Source organism: Oncorhynchus tshawytscha, linkage group LG29 (genome assembly GCF_018296145.1).
Source record: "Oncorhynchus tshawytscha isolate Ot180627B linkage group LG29, Otsh_v2.0, whole genome shotgun sequence".
Classification (NCBI taxonomy): Eukaryota; Metazoa; Chordata; class Actinopteri; order Salmoniformes; family Salmonidae; genus Oncorhynchus; species Oncorhynchus tshawytscha.
Window position 1 is genome coordinate 16,836,028 of NC_056457.1, and position 12,508 is coordinate 16,848,535.

Here is a 12,508-nt window from a genome sequence, read left to right on the forward strand (position 1 = left end):
ATTAAGACAGAGTGCACTCGTTTGGATTAACGCTGACAAATACTCTTCAGGAAGCTTTCTGACAAGTAGACCTCGCCGCCGCATCTGCTACGGTCTCTTAATACAACCCACGCAGGTGGCTATGTATACGCTCCAGTTGTGGGAGATGCCCGCAATTTGAATGGGCGTGTTTAATCACAGAGATCACGTAATTCTGTGTGTGGAACTGTTCGGTTATGATTACTCATTTTGACTTACACAATGCATATTTGAATGACGTTAAAATATTTAGGATTGATAATTGTGCATTTAAAAATTGTGAAATGCATTCAATTTGTTTAATGCAACAAAAAAAAAAAAAAATGTTTTTGTGAACACATACCAATTGGTGTACGACGCGGAAATAAAATAAATCGAAAATCTACCAATACCCTATGGATAAGAGTAAGAGACAGGCTAGAGAGAAACACACTAGAAAAAAACCCACTATTGTTTCAGAAGCTGTGGCATTACCCAAGTTCACATGTTGAGACCCTGGGACATTCAATACAGTTGGGACTCATAGAAAGATCCCCACTGATCTAAGAGTCTAGACTTTCCCTATTCAGTTCCAAATATTTTGCTTCCCAATTCAGTAATAGTATTAGTGATAGCCTGGTTGTGGGAGAAGTCTGGCACAGTAGTAGCAGAGCAGCAGCAGCCCACCACGGTCCCTCACCTCCCCCACAATCTGCTGCAGTGTGTTGACAAACATAGATTACACTGACTCACATCCAGCAGGGCCTTTTCAGCAGCTAGTCTCCACGCTGGCTACTGCTTTAAGAAGCATTCACAGCGCTCTCTATTTTGTATACCTGAATGGACTCAAGGACAGAACACGGCATAATCCTGACACCTAGAAATGACTAAGTGTGCATCTGGCTGGAACGTTACCCTATTACCTACATAGTGGACTACTTTTGATATAGTGCACTACTTTGGACCAGGGGGCTCTGGTCTGGCCCAAATCTGTACCGACCAGACTTTTCATACCAAACGTGTGGTTCTGATGAAACCGATGGACTGGCTAAGAGGATTCTTCTCCAAAGTGGGAAACAGGAGAGGGGTGAGTCATGTGAGAAGAATGCACAGGGGAGATGTTATCTGGAGAGTTCACAAGGCCACCGTGGGGCTGTGGGCTGGAAACCACAGGAACGCCCCAGTGACTAGCGGATAGCTAGCTAAAGAGCACAGAGGGATGTGTGTGTGTGTGTGCACTTTACTGCACGTATGCACACATGTAGTATGCAACCCGATTACACACACACCTCCCTGCAAACTGACTAGACACACACACCTCCCGGAAACACCACCCATAGCTTGTGGTGAGACAGAGCGGTTTTTCAGGGTCATGCTGTCAGACACAAAACAAGGCCGGGAAGGCTCTCCACATGTCACGCTCTGCCTGACTCAGAGAAAACAAAGAGTCTCTCACTAAATACCAAAACTACCCTAGCAGCCCCGACCACCTGTATGAACATAAGCAGTGGTTTGGTCTGTCCGCAAAGGAAGTCCTCTGAGAAGTCATTACGAGGGTAATCTGTACCTCATCATAAACTACACCACTGTCTGTTTGGAGAGGGTGCCCCAAGGTGGTCCCCTCACTATTCTCTGCTCTATCCTACCAGACAGACACACTCCTTCTCTCAGTCCTCCTCCTCCTGGTCGTATTGTTATTGGCAGGGTGTGGCTGACTCACCGTGGCGGTGCAACACGCCAGTCTCAACAAAAGGCATCTGTGTTTACGGCCTGACCTGGGAACGAGTGGCGGTCGCTGAGGCGCCATCTGCCCATTGGCACATTAAACCACTGCCCCCTCAGCCGTAGCTAGCCTCAATTAAAACCCGGGAGAGAAGAGGAGAATGACTTTCCTCTGGCTGTATATTTCAATTTTGGGGTGGTTTATGCTAGGCCTAGCATGCTAAACTGAGATTCTCCAATGAAAGCGTTTCTCAGTCTGAGATTTAGCTTAATCTGTTTCTGGGAAACCAGACCTGTATGTCTTGACATGTTGTACTGTACGTGTGGTCAATTGGTACTGGCATGCTACATTGCTTAGTATTTGTGTTGCCGTAGGTTGCATGTATGTATTCATCTTAATTATAAATCTTTTTATATAAATAGGTTTTTGGTATGGGGACAACTTAGCAAACAACTTGTCTGGCCAAGGCAGAAATACAGAATATAGCTTAACAATATCTATATCCATTAGACTATTATTTTGGTATCAGGGACATCTTTCTCTCCGGTTGATCGATCATTGTCTTGTCACTGTGTTGTGTTGAATGGCAGGTGCAGCACAGTCACAACAGCTTGGCAGCCATAAAGGCATGGTCGTAGTGGCCAGATTAGATTACAAGATTGTATTACTTTGGATTGGCGCTAATCTAATTGTTCAGTTTTACAGGCAATAAACAGGAACACCAATAAACAGAGAGGATGAAAGAAAGAGCAAAAGAGGGGGGGGGGAAAGAGCCTTGTAAACAGAGTGTGATACCGTGAAGGAGGGAAACCTGAGACAGAGGGGAGAAACGCAGCACACTTTCTTCCCCTCAGGGTGGATGGTTACTCTCTGAGGGAGGGACTGTGGTGCTACTGAGGAGAGAGGGAAACACTAGCTTGTGAGACCAGTCTTATTGAGATCGATAGACGCATGGGAGAGTTTCAGGTTTGTGGGCTGTGATTGTTCTTGGTTTAAACGCATCATGTCATGTGGATTTTCAGTTCATGAAATTGGCTAGTTATTATGGCTGCAAAGAGAACACACTACACATTTTTTAAGGTGAGCCGTACCTCAGAACTTGGAATGTGAACAGTTTAAAAACCAAAGCAATAAAAAGAAAAGCATTTTTAATGGTATGAAGGTCCTGTGTGTGTGTGTGTGAGAGAGACGTACCTCACAGCTCTGCCAACGGTTTGGAATGTTGGGCCGTAGCTTCTGCTCACACACCACCCTCCTCATCTCCTCTACAGAAGGGTCTGACTGCACCAAGTCATGGTATGGCAGCTGGTAGTCTTCAACGATGCCTGACGCAAATCACGTCAGACGTGTTAAAATACATCACAAACTGCTGACGGTACTTACAACACAATACAACAAATATTTATTATCCCTCGAGGGAAATGTGTTTGTCCTCCACACAGTATATATCATAAACATCCCAGAGGAAGTAGCTCATGTACTTCAAAAAGGAAATGTATGTGATTTGTATATACAGTGATAATCCAACAGAACCAGAGAATTAGTTCATGAACTAATAAACTTGCTATGCGCCATCATATTACTCACCAACTGTTGATATCGGGGGCGCAACAGACAGTGAATTAATAACGGAGGATCTACAGGGGGACCAACGCACGTACCTGCTAGAGAGCATCTACTGGCTATCTCCCAGAAAACCAAGCCCATGGCGTAGATATCTGCCCTCTTAAATGACTCAAAATGCTTCATGTTTATCGAGTCGTCTAGCACCTCTGGTGCCATATACCTGGAGAGAGAGAGAAAGAAAGAGAGACGGCAAGGTTGGTTAGATACTACAGTAGACTGACTGCGCACACACACATTACGTCTTATGCAGCATTCAATTCACAAGTCTAATTCACAACCTTCCACACTGAGCAAAAATGTCTTCAATTGAATTCCGTGAGCTGGAGTTTCATAAAGACATTTTTTTTTAAACATCAAAAGGTTTGGTGTTAATACACCTACAAACACCCCGGTTTGGTGTTAATACACCTACAAACACCCCGGTTTGGTGTTAATACACCTACAAACACCCCGGTTTGGTGTTAATACACCTACAAACACCCCGTGCAATTGAGAGCGTTTCAGAAATGCTCATATCACAGAGCAGTTAGAAGTGAATCAATATTTGCCCAACACACTCAGAGCAATAAAATACAATCATTCCTCTGATTTTAATTTAAAAGAATTCAAACAAAAAACTGATTCTATCCTCTGCTAGGCCGCCAGGCGTGTTTTCCAAACACAGCTTCTCAGAGATATATGAAACATTGTCCCCCTCAGCATTTGTAGATGAACAACATTCTTGATAATCAGCAAATCTGGTTGGAAGTTTCTGGCACAGATGGACAATCAGTTTCCCCTCCTCCAGATTCTCACCTGCACCATTAGACCTCAAACACAAAACTGACAGATCAGTGTTTGGGTCAATCTCTCTAATACTGTCGTTAGAGAGAGTACATTTTGTTCCTTAAGAAGGAATCCCAGATTCCCAGCTGGAGATGAGAGGGAATGTTTTGGGAAGGGGGCTACCCTCCCCTCTGGAAAGTTGGGAGCCACCGGAAGGAAGGGTGTTAGCGCTGCGGCGCTGGGCCTAATCTCCCTCCCCAGTCCCAGAGCCGTGAGCCTCACTAAGCCCCACAGATTCCAGTGGGCCAGCTGAACAGACAGACACAGAGCCAGCCAGGACCACAACACAACCACCCACCCCAAAGAGAAAGGGGGTCTCCCGCGCTATGCCAGAACGGTAGAAAAACTCTTGACATTGTCTACCAGCACCAATGTGTCAGTGTACTAATTAATGCAGCTCCACCACCTACTGACAATGACCATAGTAAACTGTGGTAATGCCATCGACCCCCCACCCCATCTATGATTCAGTATTGGTTCTGCAGCATTGATCCCCCCCTTCACACCCACAGTCCCCATTCCTCAGCCCCAGGGCAATGCTACATGAAACATGAGTGCGGGGGGAGGAAAGACAGGGGACATGTTTCTAGCAGGGCTTCACAAGTAGGACATATTTTTTACTCGTCCAAAAGCTCAAGTCAATTGTCAAAAAAAGAAAAAAAAAAAAATAGGTCTGCAACACCATTTTTACATCATCGTACGATGCAAGGAACCACCTTACAAAATAAAATGCAGTACTATCTTTTTCACCACAGAGAATCAGATAAAAATGTAGGCTACACCTATTGGCTTCTTTGCCTATTCAAGTCTGCTTCAAAATACAACACTGCCCCTTTAAGGCTCTGTTGGAAGATGGTTGGTTACCCTTGGTAGCCTATAAAATATTACAATTACAACCAAATACTAAAATAATTCCCTCCAGGGCTCAAAAATTAAGGGTATCCCAAAAAAAAAAAAAAATGTCTACAGTTCAAAACAGACCCTGGGACAGTTCTGGGATGAACCACTGCATAGAATGTATATATATTTTTAAAGCAGAGGCTGATAAAACAGAACAGACCGTTTAGCTTAAAATGTTGATCAAGTTTATTTCTTCATATTATAAACTCAACAATGCGCATATGGCCCAATGAACGTTCCAAAATGCAATCACTAGGAAAATGGCACGCGCTAGCGGTTTCATGTGACAGATATGAAAATATATTTTAGAAATTAAGGAAGAGGGGAGATCTAAAGATGAATCAGCATGGGTTACTAAAAGGACTAGGATTATGCCTTTGGCTGCTGGACAATAAAATAACATTGATTTAAAAACTAAGAAAACATGAGAAAAATGCTGGTTTCAATGGCATATTATGAGTCTTTAAAATAATTCCCTCAACATTTCTATGGTTGTATTTTGGCCTGGCTACTTTGAAACAAGACATGATTTCATAAAACATCACTGTTGCTGCTGCAGTGAGGTAGAGACGGCGCATTTGTATGGGCAGCGTGTTTCCATGTAATTACTCACGCCGTGTGCTCCTCCTCTCCTTTCCGCCTTCCCTCGCAGCTGCCCTCCCTCCCTACCTGCTACCGATTTCACTGCACCTTCACCTATTACGGCGAGCAGTAGTTGTTGGAGCTGGGAGTCGGGGTGATGGCTCCAGTCACTATGAATGACGACTCGAAAGAGACCACCCCTGGGGACTCCAGTTACCTTTGAGTTTCACACACTGTGGTTGGGGGCTTGGCAGCACTCTGGAGCCAGAATGGACGAACAGTTTACAAGGCACTTCCACCTCCCACCACATCATTACAACCAATGACAGCTCGTGGAGCCAGAATGGCCGCCAAAGGGCTCCTGTTACCTTTTGATTCCCGTTCCAACGTCGAGGGGGGAGTAGTTTGAAGTCTCCACTAACCACATCAAAGAGCTGGCATGGCGACTCAGTCATATCATATTGTCAGCCCAAATAACAGGCATAAGAGGGCAGCGGAGCCCAAATGGGGAGTCCAGTTACCTTTTGGTTCCTACTCTGTGGTTGGGGGCAATGTCGATGGTGTCAGTGGCGGAGTCGTGGCGCACAGCCAGGCCCAGGTCAGCGATGCAGCACGTCCCGCTCTTCTTCACCAGGATGTTCTTAGATTTCAGGTCCCTGTGGGCGATGGCCGGCTTCCCTGGAATTGGGGGGGGGGGTGGAAGAAGAGTGGGAGAGGAGAAGAGAGGAAGGAAGAAGAAAGAGTGGGAAAGAGAAAAAAAAGAGATGAGTGGGAGCAGAGAGGGTGGGAAGAGGAGAGAAAGAGGGAAGAGAGGAGAGAGAGCGACAGAGGGGACAAAAAAAGAGAAAGAAATTAGATTGAGAGCTCACTGATGCAAAGGTCGGACAGTGAGGGGAGAAAAAAATGAAAAGATAAAGACTGCCTGTCCCCGCTGGTGCCTACATGATTGTATTTGACATAGGAGTAGAGAGAGAGGGGGTGAATCTCAATAGTCTTAAGTGGTCTCCACTCCTTGTATCCGTACTGATCTGAAAAAACTGGACAGCTGAAAGCACTCTTTGCATTTGCATATCCTGCATCTTCATAGAAAATAAAATAGACCCATAATAAAAGGTCCTGTATATGGTACAGTTGAAATCGGAAGTTTACATACACTTAGGTTGGTGTCATTAAAACTTGTTTTTCAACCACTCCACAAATTTCTTGTTAACAAACTATAGTTTTGGCAAGTTGGTTAGGACATCTAATTTGTACATGACAAGTAATTTTTCCAACAATTGTTTAGAGATTATTTCACTTATCATTCACTGTATCACAATTCCAGTGGGTCAGAAGTTTACATACACTTAGTTGACTGTGCCTTAAAACAGCTTGGAAAATTCCAGAAAATTATGTCATGGCTTTAGAACCTTCTGATAAATGATGTCAATTAGCCTGAGTCAATTGGAGGTGTACCTACTAATTGAGTGTATGTACACTTCTGACCCACTGGGAATGCGAAAAAAAAAAAAAGCTGAAATAAATTACTATTATTCTGACATTTCACATTCTTAAAATAAAGCGCCGATCCTAACTGACCTAAAACAGGGATTTTTTTTTACTAGGATTAAAATGTCAGGAACAGTATATATATAAAAAAAGATGTAAAAAAAGAAGAACGTTTAACTGTATTTGGCTACGGTGTATGTAAACTTCAGACTTCAACTGTATATATACACACACTACCAGTCAAAAGTTTTAGAACACCTACTCATTCAAGGGTTTTTCTTTCTTTCTTTACTATTCTCTATATTGTAGAATAATAGTGAAGACATCAAAACAATGAAATAACACATACGGAATCATGTAGTAACCAAAAAAAGTGGTAAATCAAAATATATTTTATATTGAGATTCTAGAAAGTAGCCACCCTTTGCCTTGACAGCTTTGCACTCTCTCAACCAGCTTCATGAGGTAGTCACCGGGAATGCATCTTAAAAGTACATTTGTGGAATCTTTCCTTTTTAATGTGTTTGAAACAAATCTGTTGTATTGTGACACGGTAGGGGTGGTATACAGAAGATAGCCCTATTTGGTAAAAGACCAAGTCCATATTATGGCAAGAACAAGCACTATGATGAAACTGGCTCTCATGGGGACCGCTGCAGAGGACATGTTAATCAGAGTTACCAACCTCAAATTGCAACCCAAATAAATGCTTCAGAGTTCAAGTAACAGACACATCTCAACATCAACTGTTCAGAGGAGATTGCAGCAATTCAACCATGAAGGCCTGATTTCATGCAAAGAAACCACTACTAAAGGACACCGATAATAAGAAGACTTGCTTGGGCCAAGAAACATGAGCAATGGACATTAGACCGGTGGAAATGTGTCCTTTGGTCTGATGAGTCCAAATTTGAGATATTTTGTTCCAACCGCCGTGTTTTTGTGAGACGTCGTGTGGGTGAACGGATGATCTCCGCATGTGTATTTCCCACCTTAAAGCATTGAGGAGCAGGTGTTATGGTGTGGGGGTGCTTTGCTGGTGACACTGTCAGTAATTTATTTAGAATTTTGGGACTATCGTTTGTTTTTCAACAGGACAATGACCCAACACACCTCCAGGCTGTGTAAGGGCTATTTGACCAAGAAGGAGAGTGATGGAGTGCTGCATCAGATGACCTGGCCTCCACAATCACCCGACCTCAGCCCATTTGAGATGGTTTGGGATGGGTCGAACTGCAGAGTGAAGGAAAAACAGCCAAACAAGTGCTCAGCATATGTGGAAACTCCTTCAAGACTTTTTCCAGGTGAAGCTGGTTGAGAGAATGCCAAGAGTGTGCAAAGCTGTCATCAAGGTAAAGGGTGGCTTTTTGAAGGATCTCAAATATAAAGTATTTTGATTTGTTTAACATGATTCCATGTGTTATTTCATAGTTGATGTCTTCACTATTATTTTACAATGTAGAAAATAGTAAAATTAAAGAAAACCCCTAGAATGAGTAGTTCTAAAACTTTTGACCGGTAGTGTATAGTGCTATATATATATATATATCATAGTCTGTGTGACCCAGAGAGGTAGACACAGGGGAAGAATAGGGAATAATAACTAGGTAGGTAGTGTGCAATCAGGAGATCAACTACAGAGGCCCGACAGGGATGATTTAACATCTATTTACAGATATAGAGTGGAGTTTCCCTACAGTGGGGAGTGGACCTGCTTGTCATCATAGTCAAACGTCCAAGTTCCCCTTTCTATGCCCATGATACAAACCTAATGTGTGAACATTATGATTAGAGTACAGATATACGTATGAAGTATTGTATGCATGTCATTTGGTGGCTATGTTACACAGTTTGTAACACATTACTATTCTACGTGAAGCCAAAAGGCAAATGTTCCGACTCCCATCTCTTGACAAAGAGTAAAGCCCTCAGTCGCTGATTGGTGGGTGTTGCTGTCACCAGTCACTGATTGACTGTGATTGGTCAACATAGCTGTTACTCACCTTGCGTGCCAACGATCTCCATGTGGAGGTGGGCCAGGCCGCTGGCAGTGGACAGGGAAAGTTTGATCATGCCCTCCACGGTGACGGTGTAGCGGTTCAGGTAGTCAAACAAAGAGCCATGCTCATGGTAGTCTGATACCAGCCACAGCTGGGTCCATGTCCCATTATCTGGAAAGAGAAGGGGGTAACAGAAAGAGGGAGGGGAGAGGGATACATGTACAGAGAGATAAAGTAGAGTAAGATGAGTGAGAGAAAAACAAAAAGAAAGACAGACCGAGAAAGACCGAGTGACCGAGGGAGAGAAAGACAGAGCGAGAGAGAGACAGACAGACAGAAACAGAGAGAGAAAGACAGACAGAGGGAGGGAGAGGTTAATGAACACAGTTGGTTCTCCTCAGAGCAATGTAATGTTACCTCCAGATGGTCAGAGAGAGCTCAGAGCAGCTGGACTGAGCACAACTACCGCCCCGACTCTAGAAACACACACACCTACCCCTGGCTCTCTAGCAGGGATTCTGCACTGAGATCACTAGACTGCATCTAAATATGCTGGAGTGAACCTTTATCATGATTATTAAACTGTTACAAGCTCACACCAGCACGGTCTACCATATCCTAAACCCTAATAGAGGGGCATTACGAATCTTAAGGTCCGGCAAGTAAAAACAATAAAAAAGCACCCCTACAAAAGTGGTTCTACTCTTTAGAGGTGAGCTGTAATTGGTTGTACCTTTGTTGTCAGCAGCGATGAAGCCCAGGATGTTCTCGTGACGCAGCATGACTGTCTGGTAGATCTCAGCCTCGCGGAACCACGAGCGCTCCTCACGGGACGAGAAGATCTTGACCGCCACCTCTTCGTCTCGCCACTTCCCCCGCCACACCTCGCCGAAGCGGCCCTTCCCGATGCTCTCCTGGAGGATGATGGTCCGGGCTATGGTCCTCTGGACCAGCAGGGGCAGACCTGGGAGGAAGAAGATGGTTTAGAAATGCGCTACAAAATGGGACTGGTCACTCGCTAGCAATGTACATACGTAACAACTGCTGCTTAAGAAGAAAGTAATCCAAAGGACGACGTCATGAAAATGACCAGGAACTAACCTCAGTGTATAAAGTGATTGGCTAATTGTCTGTGCTGTGGCTTTTCGGACAATATTCAGCAAATGCATTTAAAACACATATATATATATATATATATATATATATATAAACCTTAAACATATTGAAACTGAAACCCGTCACAAACAGGCCAGAGTTGTGCTCCTGGGTAAATATATCTATCGCTCGCTTTAATTTCACCAGCTGGACCATCAGCTATTTACTGTGGGGCCTGCAGGGAGGGGTTGAGAAGTTGAAAGCCGCAGGTACTAGCAGCAGCAGAAATAGCCAGGCTGTAGAGGCCGCGGAGGTCAGGGCCGTTAGAAGCCAAACCGAGCGTAGGTTGTGGGGGCTAGCTAGCTGTATGAGGAGAGAGGAGAGCAGGGAGGAGACAGATGGGGTCACTATCATCCTAGCAGGGTCTGATGTTCACTAGATGTGTGCTGTGACATCCTGGAAAATAATATTTTAGTCTACATGCTGCATGAGTGGACTGAGTGCCTTGGTTTTTCCATGACTATAGTAGGCCCCTAAATCGTACTTCTGAAAGTCTTTCGTCTGTGCTTTTTGTCTGTGTGTACTTAATTCAGGCAGACTGTGGATTTATCCACCTGCTTCGACAAAGAGCAAAACATTAAGCTGGGTAATTTAAGATCCCATTCTGAAAATGAAAAATCCACTCTAAAAGCCGGAAAAAATGAGCCACTGACAGTTTTGTCAAATTCAGTTAGACTGTGGACTTAACTGGTCCTCCAGTTTTGATATCTTGCAGAAAGTACAAATCAACTTGGTCCTATAATGGAAAATCCTACAAATCATAACAAAAAAATCTATTCACACTTTTGCACAAAAAGTCCCAAGAAGTTGATTCTGAATCAAATCCAGGTACCCTAGAGGTGTGGATTTTTCTGCCAGTCCTGATAGTGAGCTGTTAATTGCTGGTCGGAACAAGAAGACAAGGTTTCCGCGTGCCAGTTCTCTCATCATGTCCCTTGGCTGGCGTCTGGAGTTGAGAGCAGCTTTACAGCCGCTCTGTGTTAGCGCCGCCCAGTCAATAGAGCCACGGGCCGCACCGCTTCCATTACGCCACAGCTAAGGCTGAGCTCATCTGAGCTAGAGATGGACCGATAAGATAACGGCTGCCTTCACTACACGCTCACTGAGGGCGGGAGTCACTTCTCCCTGGCTCGATCTCCCCATCGTCTCACAGCGGAGTGTGTCTCTTAAGCACTGTTCTGTAGCCACACACACACACACACACACACACACAGTTATTCACACAGGCACACACTCACACCAAGACGCATGCTGGTAAGCTCGCGCACTGAACAGTTGCACGCTCATTCAATTGAACACACACAGCCAAACAAAGAAGCAACGCAACACGAGTGGCCATGTGAGAGCAGATAAGGCACACAACAAAAGGATCTACTAACACTAAAACAAACAAAAATTTAAAAAAATCTATTAAATAATATAACGAAACATGAACAGAGACCCCCCCCAACACAGTCACACACACATCCCCACCCCTTCACCCCATGGCTACCTAACCCACCAGAGCCGGAGCCAGAGGTGGTCATGTCGTAGATGAGGTCTTGGAGAGTGGAGCCCACATTGAGGAAGGGGTGGTTCATGGAGGGGTCCTCCTCGTTGGGTACGCGGTGGTGGACGCCCGCACGGCTGTGGCAGATGTAGAAGACCAGCATCAGCACGAAGCACAGTACGCACACAGGCCCCGCGATGACCGCTGCCAGCGCCACAGGCCCCAGGGGAACCGGCTTCACTGTTGGCACTATGGGTAGGAGGGAAGAGAAGGGGTAAAAAGAGGAGCTAGATACAGCTGCTTTTCTTTTGACTGTGTTGGGTTTGGTTTTAGGCCCATCTCTGGTTGGACGTAGAGAAAAAGATGTCCACGGGCACATAAATTCATTTGTTTAAAAAAAAATTAGTAGTATTTTGTCCACAATGAATAGGAGTTTGTTAATTCACTTCAGTAACTATCGACATTCTTTACAAATTGTTCCATCTGAATGAGTAACTATTTACAAAGGTCCAGTACAGCCAAAAATGTGATTTCTCTGTGTGTGTGTGTGTGTGTGTGTTACACGTTCAAAAGTTTGGGGTTGCTTAGAAATGTCCTTGTTTTTGAAAGAAAAGTACATTTTTGTCCATTAAAATAACATAAAATGGATCAGAAATACAGTGGACATTGTTAAGGTTGTAAATGACTATTGTAGCTGGAAACAACTTATTTTTAATGGAATAT

The 12,508-nt window shown here is 44.2% G+C and overlaps 1 protein-coding gene across 3 annotated transcripts in view; it reads right to left on the reverse strand.

Annotated features, from left to right (window-relative positions):
- The window catches only part of tgfbr1b (transforming growth factor, beta receptor 1 b), a 57,748-nt gene that overhangs the window by 4,963 nt on the left and 40,277 nt on the right, over positions 1-12,508 (reverse strand). Inside the window, exons 3-8 of one of the 3 annotated variants that reach the window (XM_024392773.2) lie at positions 11,798-12,034; positions 9,875-10,105; positions 9,145-9,312; positions 6,175-6,331; positions 3,382-3,506; positions 2,915-3,045 (exon numbers count right to left, since the gene is read on the reverse strand). In XM_024392773.2, coding sequence (XP_024248541.1) covers positions 2,915-3,045; positions 3,382-3,506; positions 6,175-6,331; positions 9,145-9,312; positions 9,875-10,105; positions 11,798-12,034 — 1,049 coding nt within the window. Of the gene's footprint in view, positions 1-2,914; positions 3,046-3,381; positions 3,507-6,174; positions 6,332-9,144; positions 9,313-9,874; positions 10,106-11,788; positions 12,035-12,508 lie in introns of all 3 variants that reach the window. The other 2 variants (XM_042308602.1, XM_042308601.1) reach the window with 2 other exon arrangements.